Source organism: Chlorocebus sabaeus, chromosome 18 (genome assembly GCF_047675955.1).
Source record: "Chlorocebus sabaeus isolate Y175 chromosome 18, mChlSab1.0.hap1, whole genome shotgun sequence".
NCBI classification, from domain to species: domain Eukaryota; kingdom Metazoa; phylum Chordata; class Mammalia; order Primates; family Cercopithecidae; genus Chlorocebus; species Chlorocebus sabaeus.
Window position 1 is genome coordinate 52,169,621 of NC_132921.1, and position 23,062 is coordinate 52,192,682.

A 23,062-nucleotide genomic window follows, 5' to 3' on the forward strand; every position below is an offset into this window, starting at 1 on the left:
GAGACCAGGGACCATCCAGGCTAACACAGTGAAACCCCCGTCTCTACTAAAAAATACAAAAAATTAGCCGGGCCCGGTGGCGGGCGCCTGTAGTCCCAGCTACTCAGGAGGCTGAGGCAGGAGAATGGCGTAAACCCGGGAGCCGAGATCGCGCCACTGCACTCCAGCCTGGGCCACAGAGCCAGACTCCGTCTCAAAAAAAAAAAATAAAAATAAAAAAAATGAGACATCAACTGCATTGGATCATTTATAGTGATTTCATGAAAATCTAACCGTGTAAAACAGAAAAATATAGATTTTAACATATTGTTATTCCACAACATAGAAATCCACAAAGGAACTTTGAATTCATTGTAACCTAAAGAGAACTTTCTTTTTCTCAAACTCTTTTTTTTTTTTTTTTTTTTTTGAGGACACTTTCCACATTTTATTTACATTTTAAGACTAAACTTTAATCTCCAAATCACATATCCATACACCTATTTCCTTTTTGTTGACTTCACTTAAACTTAAATGCATGGTTAAACAAAGACTGTAAACAAATATTTACCATGTCTGTTACATGTGACACACAAGAACAGCTTTTAACAGAAATTCATCAACTCCCCCCAACATTTTTTATTATAAATACAAGTATCAAAACAATCCTGAACATATTTTTGATACTACTAGTAGTCAGCACCCACACCGCTTCAAAAATTAACACATCTGTGACAATATTCGTTGTACCTGCTACTTTTTAAACAATTTCAACTGCAGCTCTCTTTCACTAAGCAAGATGGGTAAAGCATGCCATTTCTGTTTTCTTTCTTGAGATTTTCACTTTTTAGAAACACACATGCTTCCACTGCCATCTGACACTTCTCCACACGCTTTCATCTTGTAAACCTGAATTCTACTTTGAGTACTCCAGGTTTATGTTTAAATGACAGTGCCTTAACAAGAGAAAAAAAATTGTGCTGCATTTTTCCTCCTGTTACCTGAAAACATAATGGGTGTACATGTATTAAATATATTCTTACAAATGTCCAGGTCATGTTTACCAGCTGGAATTCTTTTACTTAATGTGTGGGTATTTTTCATTGTGATATTTAATCAAGACATTAACATGAGTAGAAGGTTGTTGATTTAAGACAAGTTTGAGATCCACTAAAATTAATTGTTGTATGTTTGTCCTTCTGGTGGCTGTGGAAGCTTCATATTTTCTTTGGACATCATTAGACGTCTTAGCTCTTGAAGTACAACTTTAATGCTATATGAATTTTGCCATTTTGCTAACACTGGTATGCTCCGGGCATCCACCATCCCACTGGAATTATTTATTCCATTCATATTAATTTTTGTTACAAATCTAACTGACGGAGGAGCTTCTGGGTATTTAGGTCCACATTCTACTTTCAGGCTATATATTCTGTTTTCATAATTTGTCCTTGGTGGCCCAATAATCATGCCTGTCCACCTTGTAAGTGTCATATCTTCATCATCTTCAAGGCCCCAGCTAACCGTACCATCGCCTACTCCTTTTTGTCCTTCTTCAAGTTCTTCCAACAAGCGAAAATTACGAGGAACTTTAACTCCTGTGGAGACCGCCATCTTCTCCTGCAGCCCGACGCAGCCCTTTCTCAAACTCTTACCCCAAATGAAACCAAACAAAACAAACTTCCCATTTATATCCTTATCTTGTTAACATTATTCTCTCATCAGTCCAGTCTAGAAACACAAGAGCTTCATTCTGGATTTCTCCTCTTGGTGACCATCTACCGTCGTTAACTCAACATGATCTCACTGCCTCAAACATCTCTCTTCCTGGTCTCCTCCTCTCCATCCTCACTGACCTGCCCTAATTCTCTTTCCTCGTTCTTCTCTCTTGGATTCTGCTATGACTCTCTTTAGTTATCTTTCTTCCTTTATCCTTACTTTTTTCTAATCCATCCTCAAGGTCATTTTCAGAGTAATTCAACACATATATGTGGTCAATTACAAGTTGAAAATTTTATTATTTCAATCAGAGAATAAAAATCTAAAGTTTTTTTGCATAATATACTAGATTCTTCTTAGTAAGAAACTTACATAAATGTTATACCTTACCTGATTCTACATCCCATTTTCTCTTTCTGAATTACTTAGTGTTGCCAGAACCTGTCAGACTTCTTCATGTTTTCACACCTAATATTCCTTTCATCTGTCATGCCTACTGCTGACTGTCACCCAAGTGCCTATTCATTCTGTCAGTCTTAGCTCCAGGCTCTTCTGCTCCTTAAATACATCTTGGATTCTCCCAGGTAACTGTCAGCAACCTGCCTTAAGTTCTTTCTGCATCTGGAATGTAACTTTATTACAGCAACAACACATAGCATTTGGTTAGCATGCCTATCTCCATTCTATAAAGTCCTGAAGGCGGGCACCAATATTCCCCTTATATTTTTATCCTGAGTACCTAAAATTGAGCTTGAATGGAGTAGACACACAGTACATATTTTGTAGAATGCAGGAATTTGTCAAATCTTCTTTATGAGTGCAAAGATAGATAAACACATGATGAGTTTTCCAAACTGTGATTAAATAATTCCTTATCACTCATTCGTAACCAAATCATGAAACCTAGGTCTTAAAACCATTTGGTTTCTGTGACAGATAAACTACCTAGGTTGCTGATATTGCCACACCATTTGCCAACAGAGATAAATAGAGAATAATAATGAAATCATTTCCCACTGGTTGCCAGACAAATGTCAGCTGGAAAATCTTGTCTACTAGGATGTAGATACCCTAAATTCAGATGTTTATTCTTGTTCTGTGATGCCCAAGTTGTAATAGAAATGACATTTTTTTCCCCTAAGGTGTAAAGTGAATGATAAGCTCCTCATTTCCATTCTTCCCTTCAAGGAATTGGAAAAGATATGTCTGAAATTCGAAAACAGATTTTGATTGTAGCAGGTGGATAGTGGATTTACTGATTAGATAACATAGAGTTAGGTGGTTTCCAGGGGTGCAGGAAGTAAGCATTACCTTATGCATCCCTATTTAGTTTTATCAGCATTTATAAAGGTTGAATTTCTTTTATTTGAAACAACAAATTTTACAAACATTTAAATGTAAAGTGACAATGTCAACTTACTTTAACTAAAAAATTATGACATTAACACTAAAATTACTTTTAAAAAGCTCATTTAAAGATGCCACATATCTTTAATACATATATGTGATATGCATAAGGTATACCTAAATATATATACATATATATGTAATGATAACCAAGGTAAAAGTAACATAATGGGTACCTGAGAAGCAGTACAGTTAAAATGAAATTAGATACTAAATTTTTAAGAAAGCTTTCAGAGTTCAAGCAGAGATGCTGGTTTAGGTGTAGTGGTGTGTGAAAATGATTTTCTCAAATTAGTCTCATTTGGTTTCTGCATTTAGGGAACCACTTTCCTTGTTGACACACTTTCCACCTTCAACCACACTCACCCTCTGCTTATCCTGCTTAGTGTTGAAGCTGACAGTTTAAAAAGTCAAAAAACAACAGATGCTGGCAAGGTTTTAGAGAAAAGGGTTGCTTATACACTGTTGGTAGGAAAGTAAATTAGTTCAGTCACTGTGGAAAGCAGTTTAGAGATTTCTCAAAAATCCTGAAATAGAGCTACCTCTTGACTCAGTGATCTCATTACTGGGTACATACCCAAAGGAAAATAAGCCATTCTACCAAAAGACATATACATTTGTATGTTCATTGCAGCACTATTCACAATAGCAAAGACATGGAATCAATCTAGGTGCCCATCAAAGGTGGACTGGATAAAGAAAATGTGGTACATATATGTCATGGAATACTATGTAGTATTAAAGTTCATAAAAAGTTCAAAGAAAGAACAAGGCCATGTTGTTTGGAGAAACACAGATACAGTGAGAGGTCACTATCCTATGTGAATTAATGCAGGAACAGAAAACCAAATACTACCTGTTCTCATTTATAAGTGGGAGCTAAACACTAGATACACATGGACATAAAGATGGGAAAATAGACACTGGGGAGTAATAGAAGGAGGAGGGGAGGAGAGGTTGAGAATTGCAAAACTAACTTTTGGGTATTATGCTCAGTACCTGGGTGACCAGATCACTTGTCCCCCAAACCTCAGCATCATGCAATATACGCATGTAACAAACCTGCACATGTATCCCCTGAACCTAAAATAAAACTTGTCAAAAAAGAGCCCTTCCAATGGTCCCTTGAAGTGATAGGAAGTATGATGGGAGGGCAGGAGAGACTAGTCTAAAGGCTTTTTTTTTTCCTGGGAAGTGGGACATATAGCCTGTGGACAGTTCACCATCTTCTCACAAGGAGCACAAAAGTGAGACTCTGCCTACCCTTTGCTTCTTCTCCCTACTCCAAGCATGGAAGAGGAGAAGGAAGGAGGAGAAGGATAAGGAGAGGTGCCAGGTAGCCTCTCACCCCTTTTTCTCTGAAGTCTTTCCCTTTGGTAAGACAAAGAAAATGAAGAAAAGAACATCAAACTGTAATGAAGTTTTGAGTTTTGATGATTAGTTTGCCTGAACATAACAGTTACTGGAATGGATATCTTGGATCCACTGGAGAGACTAATGTGGCTGGAGACCTCAGTTAAATCAGATAGTGACAGGAAAAGTTACAGACTCTGATTGGGATTTCATCCAGGGAAGAAAAACAAACATTAAGCTCCACTGAAGGGGTTTACAGAGTCAGTGGAAGACAAAAATAAATTTGTGTTATTATTGTGTCTTATGAGTCCTACGTGTGTGGCATTGCAGGTGATAAGTGTGGCTTGTGGCAGCTTTACCCACTGCTGCAACAAAGAAGGGATTTTTTTTAACCCTAGTTAGTATAAATTCACTGCACATCGAGCAAACGATTTAATTTATACCTGGTAATAATTCCAAGCAAGAGTTTTATATATAGATAAACAATTTGCTCTTGTACATAGGATATGTTAATATGGTACACTTTATCCTTCTAAACCATCAGTGAGATAAAGTTTAAGATAAATATATTTTCTAAATCTGTGTTTCAGTTTATATTTACAATGTGTTTTTAAATGCAACATTATATCTGTGTCTAACGCTTTTGTTTTTGGAGTGTGGGGATTGGAGATAATTTCCATTAAAGTTGTATTATATTCATCCATAATTTACAGAACTGTTATGAGGCTCAAATGAAAGAATAATGCACATTACAATCCTTTGGCAACTTTAATAAATGTTAGATATTATAACTACTATTATTATCACTTAAGTACTAACAATTACTCTATACTAGGACACAAAATAGTTTTATCTTTAACTTTAGTGCCGTTTTAGCATAAGGAATATAAATATCTAAAGTTATAATAACACCAATGTATTAGATTGTCTTACTTCTGTTTTGAATTTTAAAAGCCATTTGATTATATCTATTATATGTTAATAAGTATAGCGATAGGAATTTGACCATATCATGAAAGATCTGTATTTTTACCTTATTGCTTGGCATTATAGAATTGAATATTCTATAGTAATTTAAAATGTGTTGTTATGAAATATTTCTTCAGTATATGACAAATCAGTAGCACACGTAGAAAGACACAGAGGACATACTGCATAAAAAGGTTTAAAAGGTCAGTCTTTCTGATCACCTGTTTCCTTCCCAGAGTTAGCTAGTTTTGTGTACTAGAACAGATATAAAGCATACCTCACAGATATTACAGGTTTGGTTCCAGACCACTGCAATAAAACAAATGTCCCAATAAGCAAGTCACATAAAATTTTTGGCTTCCTAGTGTATACAAAAGTTATGTTTCCAGTATATTGTAGTCTATTAAATGTGCATTATATCTAAAACACAATATATGTGCCTTAATTCAAAAATACTTTGTTGCTAAAAAATGCTAATGATCATCTGACCCTTCAGTGAATCATAATCTTTTTGCTGGTGGAGGGAATTGCCTCAGTGTTGATGGCTGCTGACTCATCAGAGTGAGGGTTGCTGAAGATTAGAATGGTCATCAAAATGTCTTAAAACAAGACCAAATGAAGTTTGCTGCATTGATTGACTCTTCCTTGACAAAAAATTTCTCTATAGCATGCAGTATTCTAAGTCCTTTTTGTCATTTTAACAATGTTCTTAGCATCTTCACAGGAGTTCAATCTCAAGAAACAACTTTGTTCATCTATAAGAAGAAACTGCTTATCCCTTAATGTTTTATCACGACATTGCAGCAATTCAATCACATCTTCAGGCTCCACTTCTAATTCTAATTCTCTTGCTGTTTCTGCCATATCTGCATTTCCTTCCTCCACTGAAGTCTTGAACTCTCAGTTACATATGAGGGTTGGAATAAATATCTTTCAAACCCTCATTAGTAGTGATATTTTTATTTTCTCCCATGGATCATGAGTGTTCTTAATGGCATCTAGAATGGTGAATTCTTTCTATAAGATTTTCAGTGTATGTTGCACCAATCCATCAGAGGAAACTCTACCTATGGCAGCTATAGCACTACAAAATATATTTCTTAAAAAAGAAGACTTCAGAGTCAAAATGACTCCTTGATACATGGGTTGCAGAATAGATACTGTGTTAGCAGCATGAAAACAGCATTCATTTCTTTGTCCATCTCCATCAGAGCTCTTGAGTCACCAAGTACATTGTCAATGAGCACTGATAATTTGAAAAGAATCTTTTGTTCTGAATGGAAGTTCTCAAGAGTAGGCTTAAAATATTCAGTATACCATGCTGTAAACAGATGTGCTGCCATCCAGGCTTTGTTATTTCATTTATAGAGCATACACAGAATAGATTTAGCATAATTCTTAAGGGCCCCAAGGATTTTGGAATAGCAAATGAGCATTGGCTTCAACTTAAAGTCATCAGCTGCTTTGGCACCTGACAAGAGATTCAGCCTGTTCTTTGCAGCTTTGAAGCTAGGCACTGACATTTCCTCTCTTGCTATAAAAGTCCTAGATGGCATCTTCTTCCAATAGAAGGTTGTTCTGTATACATTGAAAATCTGTTGGTTAGTGTAACCACCTTCATCAATGATCTTAGCTGGATCTTCTGGATAACTCACTGAAGCTTCTCTATCAGCACTTGCTTCTTCACCTTGCCCTTTTATGTTCTGGAGATGGCTTATTTCCTTAAACCTCATGAACCAGTCTCTGCTATTAACAATTTCACGCTTCTCTTCTGCAGCCTCTTCTCCTCTTTCAAACATGACAGTATTGAAGAGTTGGGGCCTTGCTCTGGATTAGACTTTGGCTTAAGGGCATGTTGTGTCTGGTTTGATCTACGCAGACCGTTCAAACTTTCTCCATGACAGCAGTAAAGCTGTTTCGCTTTCATATAATTCAAGTGCTCATTGACATAACACTTTTAATTTCCTTTAAGAACTTTTCCTTTTCATTAACAACTTGACTGCTTGGTGTAACAGGCCTAGTTTCCAGCCTATCTCAGCTTTCAACATGCTTTTCGCATTAAGCTTAATCATTTCTAACTTTTGATTTAAAGAGGCATGTGACTCTTACTTTCACTGACATACTTAGGATCCACTGTAGTGTTATTAATTTGCCTAATTTCAATATTACCTTATTTCAGTGAAAAGGGAAGTCTCGAGAGAAGAAGAGAGATAGGGAAAGACTGGTCATTGGAGCAGTGAGAATACACACACCATTTATTCATCAAGTTTGCCATCTTAAATGGGCTTGGTTCATAAAAAACAATCACAACAAAACAATTACAATAGTAACAGATCACTGATCACAACTCACCATAAGAGATATTATAACAATAAAAATGTTTGAGATATCGCAAGAATTACCAAAATGGAATACAAAGACAGGAAGTGAGCACATGTTGTTGGAAAAATGATGCCAGTCGACTTGCTCGTTCCAGTGTTGTCACAAATCCTCAATTTGCAAAATACACAATGTATGCAAAGCACAATAAAGTAATGCACAATACAATGAGGAATGCCTGTAGTCACACATAACTTACTTAATACAATAGAGCCATTCTTAACAAACCGTTCTGTGATTGGACCTTTATTTTATTTTATGTTAACTGATCACTTATGACAATCAACTTTTTGTACTACCTCATGCAAATTTACCACATTCTTTTACTGTCTACATAATACTCCATTATACAGATGTATAATAATTTATTAGATGATCCTACTTCTTAATATTAATATTGTTTTTAATATTTAAATTAACTTTCAGATATTTGTATCTGTGAAACTTCCAGTTTTACAGCTGTTGGAAATTTCCTAGAAGTGGACTTGCTTGTGTGTTAATTTGCTGTAAAAAATTTGTATCTATACTTCTAAGTCCCTTTTCAAAAATAAATGTATACCACCAACAATGGCTGACAATATCCATTTCTTTGTGGTCTCATGAGCATAGGATTTTACAAAATGGTTTATCTTGTGTCATTTTGACAGTTTAGAAATTGGGCATTACTGCTTCTTTACAGTGTATTTCCTTTCCCTGAATAAATCTGATGACTAATTTTAAAATTTATTTTATTTATTTTAATTATTTCTCTTTTTTGGAATTCTTGTTCATATAATGATATGATATATTATTATATGTTTATATCATAATTTATCATAAATGTGGCATTTTAAATCAGCAGAGATAGTATGAACAATATAATAACTGATCTTAAAAAGCTATATTCAGAATGTATTGCTACTTGAAGCAGAATTAATTCTATATGAAGGTACATGTATAAAATAAACAAGAGGCATGCTGGAATAAAATATAAATATTTTCTATGTTTTGAGTGTTGAGTACCACTTTAAGAAGGTTATAAAGCCAAAAGCATTCTAAGATATAATAACAGAAAACAAATTCCACTACTATTTGTAACACAAAAACAATTTTTGTTTTGTTTTTTTTTTTTTTTGAGATGGAGTCTTGCTCTGTCGCCTGGGCTGGACTGCAGTGGCCGGATCTCAGCTCACTGCAAGCTCCGCCTCCCGGGTTTACGCCATTCTCCTGCCTCAGCCTCCCGAGTACCTGGGACTACAGGCGCCCACCACCTCGCCCGGCTAGTTTTTTGTATTTTTTAGTAGAGACGGGGTTTCACCGTGTCAGCCAGGATGGTCTCGATCTCCTGACCTCGTGATCCGCCCGTCTCGGCCTCCCAAAGTGCTGGGATTACAGGCTTGAGCCACCGCGCCCGGCCCAACAATTTTTAAGGAACATAAAAAACTGAATTTGCTGCAGGAACAAATGGAGTCATCATTTTGACATAGTCATTGTTCTTTAGCACTTTACATATACATATATGTATATTTATTTTATACATATATGTGTATATATATACACACATGTGTATATATAAACAAGCATTAGCACTTGTCCTACTATAAACAATTTAGCTGTGTATTTCCTTGCACATTTATCACTTACGGTATGTCTAATTATTTCCTTCAGTTGAATTTTCAGAAGTGACATTTGTAGGTCAATGTATCTGCACATTAAAAATTGTGATACTTATTGCCAAATTGCCCTACAAAATGTTAGCTCTGACACTGATGTATTATCATTTTTATTATCCTTTTTTATTTTTGTTATCAGTATTTTATTTGCCAACCTAAGTTTTGAAAAAAAAAACTCATTTAATTTTGATTTGAATTTACTGGATTGCTAATGAAGTTCGGTATTTCTCATTCATTTTAATGATTCTATTTTAAAGTGACTTCCTAATGATCTCCTGTGTATTTTTATTCCCCCTTTACCTATCTTTCTCCCCCCTTTTTAAATGTTAACATTTTCTATTCACCTTGGAAGATTTCTTGCACTAATCTGCCTGATATACTAAAAATGGTTTTCTCTATTTGCAATGTATCTTTTTATTATTTGTTTGTGATGTTATACAACTAAAATGTTTTCCTTAATGAGATTTTACTTGGTTTTATATTTTAGAAAATTGCCCAATCTTGAGTTTAACAAATAGTCACTCAAACATTCCTCTACTACCTTTAAAAACCATCATATGTGTAGATTCAGTCAGATGCCCAGACAGAATATCTTCTTATGGGAACACTTGTCCATGCTTGTATCTTATTTCTTCCCAAATATGCTTTACCTTTTCTTCTTAAAGTGAAACAATTAGTGTACGCAACGAGTATGATAGCAAAGTAAGCTGTAAATTTCCAATGTGTTTGGAGATATTGAGTAGGATATAGCAAGGCATTAGTTTTACAGCTCTAGAGAGTGCTCTCAAATTCATGTTGAAGCTTTGGATCACAGCTGAGTGCTGCTGGGCAAATGCATTTAAACTGAAGTTACTGCAAAAACGATACTTTGAGTAGACAAAGACTAAAGAAGCTAGAAACAATACCCCAATACCCATGGAGTAGCATCCAAGGCTAGTAACAAGAAAGAACAGATAAATGGGCATGTGATGTAGGGTGTTAATATACGCAAAGATGAAATGGAAGAGGATAAAAAAATGTGGATAGGCCCATGACTAATGTCCCATACTGGGGAATGCCAGAACATCTAATGTATGCAGTGGAAAATCGATTAGTTGTGTGTGAAGACCCTTCTCAAGTAACCAGTGTGATGCTATACGGTAGATACTTTGTTTAGTCATTGAATAGCAGAGAATACGTTTTTGGTTTCTATTTTTAGGTCTCAATATCTTCCTTTATGTTGATCTTATGCTTTTTCAGACCCCAATTTCAATGGAATTTTACCTGATATTCAGCAAAATCAATTAAGAATTCAGTAACTGTCATAGGGAAAATACCAGGTCAGCTACTGGCATTAGATAGAACCTAAATGATGTCATGTACCTGCTACTAAATATTTATTTAGACAAAGACGTACAAAAGCTACACATCATAGGAATCACACAGTTGGACACTACTAATTTGCTTTATCTCTGTTAGTAAAATATTGGCTACTCATAACTTAGTCTCTCAGTGGTTAGCCTGATGAATTAGAGGTTTCTTGCCCCAGTTCTACTCAGTCATGTTAAGAAAATTTGGCGATTTCACTAATATAATATAATTTCCAAAGCTGTCAAATACAAAACATTCCTATAACACTTGGTATTTACCATAAAAACATGACAACCACGACCAAATAGAATAATGTATATACAGGCTATGTCAACATACAATAACTGTCTAGCAAAGCATTGAATTTTTATGTTTTAAAATGTAAGCTCTATGAATAGATCTTTTATTTTTTTCCTTTAAAATTGAAACATGATGACTGTAGTCTGGCCACAGGAAATAGATCCATTTCTATCAATCAATTAATACACGCTTAGAAAGTACCTGCCTTGTTCTTAGGACTATGTTAGAAGCCGAAGGAGATTTGAAAGATGATTTCAAATAAGGAGTTTGTTTTCAACAAACCTGAAAGTTAGTAGGAGAGAGAAGATACTTATGATGTGAGAGGTGTCATTATGTTGTGGAGGAGAAGGTAGACTCTGAAACCTAATTATCTAGGTTTGAATCCTGGCTCTGCCCATCATATACTGTGTGGCTTTGAATAAGTTATTTAGTTTCTCTGTGTCTTAGTGTTCTCACCTGTAAAATGGGAATAATAATAGTATCAGTCATATAGAGCTATTGTATTAAATGTGTTTAACTTCGTAACATACTTTGAATGTGTCTGGCACGTACACGCTAAATTAGTCAATAAATGTGAAATAATTAGAAAATAATATCTACTGGATGATGAAATATAAACTGATATAGTTTGGATGTTTGTTCTCTCCACATCTCATGTTGAAATGTGACCGCCAATGTTGAAAGTGCGCCTAGTAGGAGGTGTTTGGGTCCTGGGGATGGATCCCTCATGAATGGCTTGCTGTCCTTTTCATGGTAATGGGAGTTCTTGCTCTGGAATGCATATGAGAACTGGTTATTTAAAAAGAGCCTGGGACCTCTTCATTATCTCTCTTGCTCCATCTCTTTCTAGCTCCCTCTTTTGCCCTGTGACACTCTGACCCCCCTTCACCTTCCACCATAATTGGAAGTTTCCTGACGCCCTCACCAGAAGCAGATGCCGGCACTATGATGTGTGCACAGCCTGCAGTACCGTGAGCCAATTAAACCTCTTTTCTTTATAAATTACCTAGCCTAACATATTCCTTTACAGTAAAGCAAATTGGAGTAACACAAAAAGCAACAATAGCAATAGTAATCACTAGCTAGATATTGAAGGATTATTTTATATTTTACACTCCATTAAACATTCTATCTTATCTGATTGATAAGAATCCAATGAGAGGGGAAGCATTATCTATATTTTCCAGCTAAGAAAATAAGCTTTTGACAGTTAAAGGAATTTAACTGGCAGGGCTGAGATTTAAACTTTTTTTTTTTTTTTTAAATTCAGAGTCTTGCTCTGGGTCGCCCAGGCTTGAGTGCAGTGGCACCATCTCAGCTCACTGCAGCCTCTGCCTCACCGCAGCCTCTGCCTCCTGGGTTCAAGGGATTCTCCTGCCTCAGCCTCCTGAATAGCTGGGATGACAGGTGCGTGCCACCATGCCTGGTTAATTTTTTGTACTTTTAGTAGTAGTGGGGTTTCAGCATGTTGGCCAGGCTGTTCTCAAACTCCTGACCTCAAGTGATCCACTCACCTTGGCCTCCCAAAGAGCTGGGATTACAGGCATGAGCCACTGCACCAGCCTCTCCTCTCTTTTGACCTCTCTGTCACAGACAAACATATATAAATACTTACCCATATATTCTAAATGGGTAAAACTATATCATATATAGTATCCTAACTCAAAGAACCTTATGTTTTATTATAGGAATCACAGGAAGAACTCAGGCTACACTTAGTGTTTTATAGAATTTTTCACTATAAAGAGGTGCCAAGTATCAAGGATTTATAAACTTAAATAAACTTTGTGTTCGTTTTTTAAGATGACAAATCTTGGGGGAGATATTTATAGTTTGGGGATTATTTATAGGTTTCAGCTCCTATTTCTCACATTCTTTATTCCAATTCTGTAGAGCATGCCCTGCAGATTTTGCTTATTTTGTCACTAAAGGAAAAAGAAAGGTCAACCAAAGAATGAGACATAGTGTCCCAGACTCTGGACCTTAAAAAAACACAGGAGAGAACCAAAGCCTCTTTAGAAATAACATTTCCTTTGTCTTCTTATGTTTTTCCTATTTCCTTCCATCAGCCTGCCTTCAAGTTCCCAGGAATTAAGCACCAGCAAATTAAATATTTTCACCCAGTTTATAATCCTGCCATGGGAAGATGCTCTTAACAATACTGTGTTTTTCTCTGTGTATCCAACTGCACTAAAAAAGACAGATGAAAACGTATAAAAAAGGAGACTTCAATGTATTGGATCACTGCCAAGTTGTTCAGGTTCTACAGAAATGTACCTTTCTGTGGTTGCTTTTAATTACTAATTTCCAGGTTAATTTAACTGTAAGCAATAAACTGCTAAAGAGATTAGTATAAGATCACATTTGAATTTAAATGTTAGAATTACATTTAAGTTTATCACTCCTATCATTGCTTTATTCCAAATCCTGCTGTGCTGCTTCAGGCCTTCCTTCTCCATTCATTCCAGAATCCAGCAAGGCTCAAACTAAGAGTTACAATATCAATGTCTTGTTAAACATCTTGGATAATCAGTAAAAATCTCATTGTCGTGGAAACACGCATGGCAGAGGGCTGCCCTTTCTTGCAGTTTATGGTGATCTAATAGTGGTAGAACCGTCTGTAATTTCATATTTCAAAGCTATTAGTGCTACCTGCACCTATAATAAAAAAGACAAGGATTTGTACTTATTTAAGGTTACATTTAAGTGTCTTGAGAAGGGTAATTGATTAGTGTGCTCATCAGAAACAGAATGTCTATAATTTTCTTAAATATCTTCTCTTCAGATGGTTGAGATACTGCCAGAAAACACAGGAACAGTTGTTGAGTATAGTATTAATTTTAGAGCAACCTCATACAGGAATGATGATTTAGACATGACTGTTGGCAGAATTATCACTGATGTTCTATAAATATAATAGCAGAGAATAACTTTCAATATATAATTTTTGAAAATACAATTACCTTTGGGAAAAGGTCCAAAGTGGAACTTCTGTATATGTTGTGTTTTCGCTGAGATATGGTAGCAATTCCAAAGAATCATGAGATGTGGCTTGTTAGTTGCCTGTCTGCTCTTATTTTGGCAACTTCTATTTTTCACTCTTTTAATCCAAAAATTCAGAGGCAAAATCTTATAATGTGTCATGTTCACAGTATACATATGCAAAAAATGAGACTTCCAATGGGAAAGAAACTGCAGGTCATTTTCTGTTAACTTATTCATAAGTTGTTTATTTTACATATTTGTTGGACTTTTTATTTATTCACCGATTCTGGTTAAGAAGATATCATGTCACTTTGACACAGGTGGAAAATTTGATAATGGAACAGTCAATAAAAATTTTGCAGGTAAAGCCAAAATTAACTTTTGTTATTTTTTCAACTGCTTTTAATACCCCGTTTTCCCCTGCAGATATGGAAAGAGACAGAGAACACTTCTGCAGAGATGTAGAAGTCAACATTATTTTATCTTTGGCAAATAACAAAGAAGGAAGGAAATCTTCTTGTTTTATCTTAAAATCTCTTACTACCATTTCTATACATTCTAGAAAGTTGCACAGCCTGCTAACTAAGGAATTTGGAAAAATGGTTGACTTTGGCATATTATCATTTCAATAAATTCGGTGAAACTCTGTACTTTTATACTTTGTCTCTTACAGGCACATATTTTGGATTAAAAGCAATGTTATTCTAACCAGAACAATCTCTACAATTGGCAGTAAAAATCTATGTAAGTGAGAAGACAATGCCAGGAGAAGCTTCCTAGAAAATGTGAATCTTGAGTTTGTTATTAACACACAAATAGTATTTCCATAAGAAGAGAAGTCTGCAGAGTTACGTGTAAAACAGCACTGCGGTAGTAATTTCTAGTTCCTCATTTGTGTTCATTTGGCCTTCATACCTACATCTAGAGGAGAAACTCTTTTGTATTATTCACATTTCTTTTGCATGTTTGTTTTTCTCTCTTAGTCCATAGAAAAAGAAGCCTGTAGGGAAGAAAGCATGTTTTATGCATGTTTAAAAGCAAATGAATGAATACATAAATAAATGATTGGACAAGTGTGCTTAGCTTGCTAAAGAGAGAAGAAAGGCATGCCATTTAAGGTGGTGACTTATAGGAAACAACGTTGGCTTAGGAGGGTGTTGCAGATTCAGTTTTCTAGGAAGCAAACTGAGATGGAGTTTATTGAGCAAGGTGCTCATTAGGGACAGCCCTTGGGATCAACACCTGAGAAGACAAAGCAGGTGTAGACAGAAGTGGAGAATGCATCCCCGATGGTGGCCTCAGCCCACCCTGGAGAACTCTGGAGCTGGAATGCCTTTTCAAAATTACAGGCCAAGTTGGTCACAATTTTTCTGCCTGTATGGATGAGTCATTGAATATGGAACACTCTGGGAAGGGGCATAACCTTGGGAAAATTGGGTCTACATGTGAGGCTATCTCTAAAGACTCTGGCAATTGAAAGAGATCTGCTATCAGCACTTTTTGCAGCTGGGGCAACAAGTCCTTTGATGGAGATCTGGGCAAGGCATTACAATGCCCACCATAATGAGATGGAACTAGATTGCACAGGCTTTTGCAAGTGAGAATGAAGGGTTTAAAGTAAATAATATTTTAAATGGTGATTATATGTTCTTTTATAAAGCACAATAATACTGCAAAGTTCACTCCATTCGCAGTGGAAAGATCAAAGCCAAGGGAACCAGTTTAGGAAGTCAATCAAGTGATTCTTTCATGAGGCAAGGCCCTGACAAACTAGCAGCCATCAGAATGACAATAAAGTGAACCTGGTGACTGAATTGATTGAGGGTTTGGGGAGGCCTGCCTACCAACTTCTGAGCCTGTCCTACGTGCAACATACTTTTGTTCTATGTTTTGAAATTAATAGTCTCAATAAGGTGGATATGATTTTAATTTTATTCTACAGAAGAACAGAAGATGCTTTGAGAGGTTAAATAAATTGCCCAAGTCTTTCAGCTAGCAATTGAGGGAGACCAGATCTGTCTGACTGCAGATCATACATCGTCCCGCAATATCACATACTTCTCTGCCAAGTCCCAAGCCAGAGGATCCACTTCATCTTTGAAGCTGAGGTGGAAGAGAGAATAGTATGAAACTGGTAGGACCGGGAAAAAAGTTAAAGGAGAATAGGCTGATTTGTAATATTGGGGAATGAAAATTTCTAAAATGATACAAACATGTATCAAGTTACCAAGTAAGAATCATAACAGCATCAATTCTTACTATACTCTGGCATTATGCTTTAAAAAACAGATGCTTTAGTCTTCATGTGACCTCTATAGGAAAGATAGAATTAGACTCTTCATTTTACAGATGAGAAAACTGGATTTAAGAGAATCAAGTAAATTGCTTGAGGTCAAATAGCTAGTGAATGGTGGAACTGGATCTTTAAGACATGACTGTCTTCAAAGCCCTTGATCTTCATTACCATATACCACATTTTCTTGTTAAAAATTGCCATCTAATTAATTGAGAGTGTTTTGTTGGTAATATATAATCAACCAATTGCTAATCCACATCCTCACTCTTTTACTATTCATCAATGACTTTGATAATTCAATTTTTATATGTATGTCCAGCTACTTATCATTTTGTGAAATGGGCATCTTTAAGTTTATAAACAAATTGTTTATATATAATGTAGATTATGTTTAAATTGTTTATCTTCAGTCAGGTTGTGACCTGCTGCTGTATTAATTTCCCAGGGTTACTGTAACACAAACTAGGTGGCTTAAAACAACAGAAATTAAATTTCTTCTCATTTCTGGAGAGTATGAGTCTGAAATCAAGATGTTTGCAGGGTTATGATCCCTCTGAAACATGTAGGGAAATCCTTCTTTGCCTCTTTCTGGATTCTGGTGGTTTGGTAGTAAACCATGATGTTCCTTGGTGGTAGATGTGTCACTCCAAAACTATCTTCACATGGCCTTCTCCCTGTGTCTCCATCTTCATATGGCCATCTTCTTATAAGGATACTAGTCATAGTGGTTTAGGAGTTCATCCTATTCCACCTTATCTTAACCAATTACATTTGCATCAAATCTATCTCCAGATGTGCTGATTTAAATATTTGTCCCCTCCAAAACTCATACTGTAACTTAATACTCACTGTGGCAGTGTGGAGGGTGGGGATGTTAAGAGGTTATTGGGTTATGAGGGCTCTGCCTTCATGAGTTGATTAATCTATTCATGAATTAATGGATAAACTGGTTATCCTGAGAGTGGGACTGGTGGCTTTCTAAGAAAGACCTGAGCTGGCATGCCCAGCCCCCTCACTATGTAATACTCTACAGCAGCTTAGGGCTCAGGAGAGAGTCTCGACTAGGAAGAAGGCTCTCACCAGGTCCAGCCGCTTAACCTTGAACTTCTCAGCCTTCATAACTGTAAGAAATAAATTCTTTTCATTTGTAAATTATCCAGTTTCAGATATTTTGTTATACATAACAGAAAATGTACTAAGAACCAAATAAGGTTACATTTTGAGATACTGGAAAGTAGAACTTCAACATATCTTTCTTGAAGGCACATAAACCAACCCATAACAACTGTATACATAAAATCAACCTTTGTGGCCACATCACGTTATGTTTGTTGCCATGTCTATTTTTTAAAAAAAGGAGACAAAGCTTTGCTAAAAGCTAGGCAAATTCCATGTACAGCATTCTCTTCAGTACTTAATCTATCTGAAAATACTGGATTTAAGTAGAAAGCAGACTATTCCTAATGGGACAGAAGCTAACACCATGTCTCTTTTACGTATGAATTTGAACTTATATCATTGGGCATTCTTCTGAGGGAAGCAAATAGCTAAATACATGTATTCATTTTTTTATGATTTTTAAAATTTATGGTGGACTGCATTTTCTTTTTCTCATTTAGACAACTTTCCCTAGAACACAGAGTCAAAGCTGGTAGGAGAGACTTGGGGAATTTGTTTTTCCTAATGTACTTTATTATCATTATATTTTTATTACCTATATTGTAAATGGGATAGACTGAAGAGGCATTTCCAGACTAATTTTTCTTTCAGTTTATGTAATTTGGATTACTCTCCTTTCATATGAATCTAGTTGTAAGAATTTCTTAGATGCAGATATCAAAGAATTTTAATATTTAACTTGCCCCTAGGAACATGATGGCCAAGGTTTTATGTTTATTAAATTTTTCTGAAGGCAGGCAGCCCTTAAGTCAGATATGATACATGATCTGTATTTGGATATCATTAAAGCATGTACAAATTATGCAATTGCTTCATATGTCTATAACATGGGATACGACTCCTTAATTACCAAAAGCAGTGATGCTTTTCCAGCTTTTGGCTTTATTGACCTTTTTCTGCACATTTTATTACTTCTTTCCTCCTCTAGATTTTCTTTTCTGCTTCTACAATACAAGCCACTTGTGCTTTATTTTATACTTAGCCTCCTCTGATGAATTTTCTGCTATCTACTTCCATGCTTTTGTATTTAATCAAAGATGTTATTCCTTTTGCCCTTGTCATAAATGTTTGCTCTGCAAAATCAGTACATAGCTATATACCAGTGCTGCCCAAATCTATTTTCCTAACTTTGACAGTAACAAAACTTTGACCTCAGTTGCCTCTTGGATAGATCCTGGATGCTTATGGGCATTTTTGAATATAAAATGAACCAAAATCATTGCCTTTTTCACTGAAGTGCTTTGATAGTGAAGCAGATTTTACTTTTTTCCTCAATTAACACCTTCTTCCATGTAATTTTACAATTTCTCCCACAAAACAATGCATGTACATCCCTGTCCTTAGATTCTGAACTTGAACAATGGGATTACTTGCTTTGTGCAATGGGATTGGCCAATGGGATGTTAAAAGCAAAGACTTTTCCAACATGTAGTGACTGAAGTACACTCATTTGGTTAGACATGTTATCTTGTACCTTTCCTATTGCCATAAAAATACCATGCCTTGACTAGCTTGCTGGTCCAAGGACATTGTGAAACTCATTTAACAGAGCTACTTGGCCAATCCACAGACCTTTGTTTGAAGTGGAGCTACACAGGTGAGCCCCAAAACTCCATAGGTTCACTGACACCTGAGTGAATCTGACTGACAAAAGCAAAGGTACTCCCGACAATAAGTAAGATGCTTGAGAGATTAATTATTGTTTTGGTATGTCATTGATTTTTGTGGTTGTTATAAAACAAAAGTTGTCTGTTACAAATATTGGTACTTGAAGTAGAGTGCTGATAAATCAAAAAACTAGAATGTGTGCCATTAATTTTAGGACTGGATGGTGAGTAATACGGAAGCTGATTTAAGAAGCTTAGAAAATGGTAGACTGTATAATTGTAGTCATAAGATATTTGTAAAAACTGTCAGGTGTGAACATCTGGAAGATTGACATAGAATTTAATTAATTTGCAAACTTAGGCAAGGTGGATTCTAGGCAGAGTACAGAAAGAGTGATCTAATTCCATTCAGTTTGATTAAATAAGGTGCTAGAAGGGAGAGATTAGGTGAGAAAAGAACTCTCCAGTTGCAGTAATAAACAGAATGAAAAAAAAATAGATCCTAAAATGTGCTGTTTGCAAAACTCCTTTTAAAATTTGTCAACTCTCTAATCTTGCCAGACAGTAAAATAGTATTAAATTAAAATACAGCCTTGGGGCAAGAGAAAATCAGGGTCTTTAAAATGTAGCTTAGAGGCCTAGACAAAATCAAGGAGTAACTTTCCTGTGCTTTGTCAAGATGTTTGAAAGAATTTAGGTGGCCTCTACTACATCTTCTCAGAAAAATAAAGCTAGGAAAAATAGGCACTAGGAAGCTTGCTGCCTTAGAATTTTGATGGCTAGTAGCACTTAAAACACCAAAAGATTTGTGGAGTTCATAAATAGAGTCGATGGGAATAGAATACATAATAAGACTCACATTTATCACTTTTGTAAATGTAGTTTACTGTAATCACTCACATAGAACCCTCAGGGATGTTGGGACAACTGGCTAGACCACTACCATCCAGGGCTAAAATGTAGACAAACTCATGGGCAATAGTGAATGTCTGGGCAGATTGGTCAAGGACCTGGAGGATAAAGTTTGGAAGATTAGGACAAGGAGGCCTGTGAAAGAGGCATGTGGATGGTCACATGGGAGTGGGCATATAGTATGAAGATTTTTGTGTCTCTCATTTATATGTCCTAAAATAGATCCATCTTTAAAGAAGAACTTAAAAACACATTAGAATTACACATCCAACTGATATCAGTCAACTCTGTTATTGGCCAGTCATTACTGGCAAATTAAACAAATGAATGTGGTAGCCCTGATGTCAGGGATAGTAGCTATACACAGACCCAATACGATGGACTCCCACTCACCACTGTTGAATATCCCACCTGCCAGCAACAGACATCAGGAGTGAACCCTTGACATGCATGGCAGCATACCTTGAGGAGGCCAATGTGGTGGCAACTGACTCACTTGAATCCCTTCCATTCTGGAAACAATTCCTCTTGATTGAAATTGACACATATTCTAAGATCACATTTTCCTTTGCTGCCCACAGAGCCTCAGCCAGCAACACTTTTGATGATCTACAGTGAATTTGAACCACTGACACTGAGTTCTGCACAATATCACATAAAACTAAAAGACCTACTTCACAGCAAAGAAGGTACAACAACGGACAGAAGACTATTGGTCTATCTATTAATCTATTAATAATAGACTACAAGGAATCTATTGATCTATCACATAGGACAGCATCCAGAAACTGCCAGCCTGACAAAAACCGTCAAATGGTCTTTTTTTTTTTTTTTTTTTTTTTTTTTTTTGAGATAGAGTTTCACTCTTGTCGCCCAGGCTGGAGTGCAGTGGCACCATCTCAGCTCACTGCAACCTCTGCCTCCTGGCTTCAAGCAATTCTCCAGCCTCAACCTGCCGAGTAGCTGAGATTACAGGCACCCACCACCAGGCATAGCTAATTTTTGTTTTTTTTAGTAGAGACGGGGTTTCACCTTGTTTGTCAGGCTGGTCCCAAACTCCTGACCTCACGTGATCTGCCTACCTTGACCTCCCAAAGTGCTGGGATTAGAGGTGTGAACTACCCCACCCAGCCACGAATGGTCTTTTATATGTGCTACTGAGGCACTAATACTCCGTGAGGAAATAATTCTATCCTTCAGGATAAAGTATTTACAATAAATATTAATAAATAATCAGTGGTAGAGCACCTAAGTCAGGAACCAAGTGGTAGAAGTAGTATTAATAACCTTTAAAGAACTCATATAAATTAGTTTTTAAAAATCAAAGCCCCCTCTGAAAAAGCAGGAATGGTTTTATTTCTAAGATTCAGTAAAACCAAATTTTACTTTTCATAGTTGGCAGGATGACTCTAAAATGGCTGCGGAAGATCCCTGCCTGCTGGTCATAATGCTTTTCTGTGATAACTTCCTCTTGTATATTGGTCGGACTTACTGACTTACTTCTTATAAATAGAACATGGCAAAAATTATAGGATACCACTTCCAAGATTAAATTTAAGAAGATAGTGACTTGTTCCTATTTATACTCTCTTGTCCTTTTCCTTCGTTTCTCTGAAGAAAGCCAGCTGTCATATTGTAAGCTCCAATATGAAGAGACCCACATGGCAAGGCACTAGAGGAGACCTCCAGGAAAAAGTTAGTGAGAAGCTGAATCCTGCCAAAATCCCTTTTGTGGATTTATCCCAAGTCAAGCCTTAAAATGAGACTGTAGTACCAGCCTTGTGAGAGGCCCAGAGCTACAGGACCCAGACAAGCCATGGCTAGATTCCTCACCGATAGAAATTACGAGTCAAAAACCTTTTTTTTTTTTTTTAAGCCACTAAGCATTGAAATAATTTTATGCAAAAATAAAATACACATATATAGAAATTATCTTTTTGTTTTTTATATATTTTGAAAACTTTAAGTTTTTAAGTGACACAAACGTTAGACAAACTCTATAGGTTCCAAGGATAACTCGATTCTCATACACATTGTCTTCTTCAGACTTTGATAAGTTTGGCTCTCCAATTTCCATAGGAGAACTGGGTTTTGACTGAGAACTGGATTGCTTGGTTCGTCTTCTGTATCCTTTGATTCTGACCATGCTGAAAAGTGCCCTGATTAATTTTATGTGAATAAGAAAACCATGAGTACTATGAGGGGAATTATTGTGACATCAGTCTTCTAAATTTTTACTCTTTGTGATATTTTGTGTTCCTCTTCCAGATTTTTCACATTGCATCTATGTGAAAAATTCAATCTAGATATATTCAAAATATTTTATTGATGTTATTCCCCTTGGAATCATTAATCCCACAGGAAGTGAGACCTGTTCATCTAGGTTGCTGAGAATATGAAGACTAGGATAAAACACTCCTTTTTCTCAGAGTCCCCATAATTTAAAAATATGTTTTATAATCTGTAACTCTAAGGTGTGTAATACTCATCCTAATATCAAATGTACTCAAATGGTCATGAGTTTTTGCCTTGTTTAGGTTTTGCATGCCCATGGGGAAGATATCTTGATAGGCAACATGACTCATGACACACTGTTTTCTGATTTTCTTCCCACCTCTCACATTTCTTTCTCAAGACTCCATCTAGTTATATATTATATTATACTTAGATATTATATTCAATTCCATCCTTAGTTTCCTCTGAACACATGATCTGGGTAATCAATGGACAGTTCAATATTAGCTGTCTAGTTGGTACAGTTTCCAGGAACCTTCATTCAGGCTTGGTTCTTAAGACTTATGGCCCATACAGGATATGGTAAAGCTACGTGAAAAGACTGGACACTTTGCACAAGAGACTGTGACCTCCTGGGTAACTGTACCCAAAAGAAAGAGTTTCATGAATTCCCCTTTCCTATTTCTGGATATTCTGATAATGGTGAACTTTTAACTTGCCTCTAACCAGAGGTACTACCC

General features: G+C 36.1%; 1 protein-coding gene across 1 annotated transcript; it reads right to left on the reverse strand.

Moving 5' to 3' along the window:
• Positions 1–747: 747 nt before the first annotated feature.
• LOC140708998 (ubiquitin-conjugating enzyme E2 variant 2) lies at positions 748–1,628 on the reverse strand. The gene has a single exon (XM_073006411.1). The coding sequence runs from the start codon at positions 1,591–1,593 to the stop codon at positions 1,156–1,158; it is 438 nt and encodes a 145-aa protein (XP_072862512.1). The 5' UTR covers positions 1,594–1,628; the 3' UTR covers positions 748–1,155.
• Positions 1,629–23,062: the final 21,434 nt, after the last annotated feature.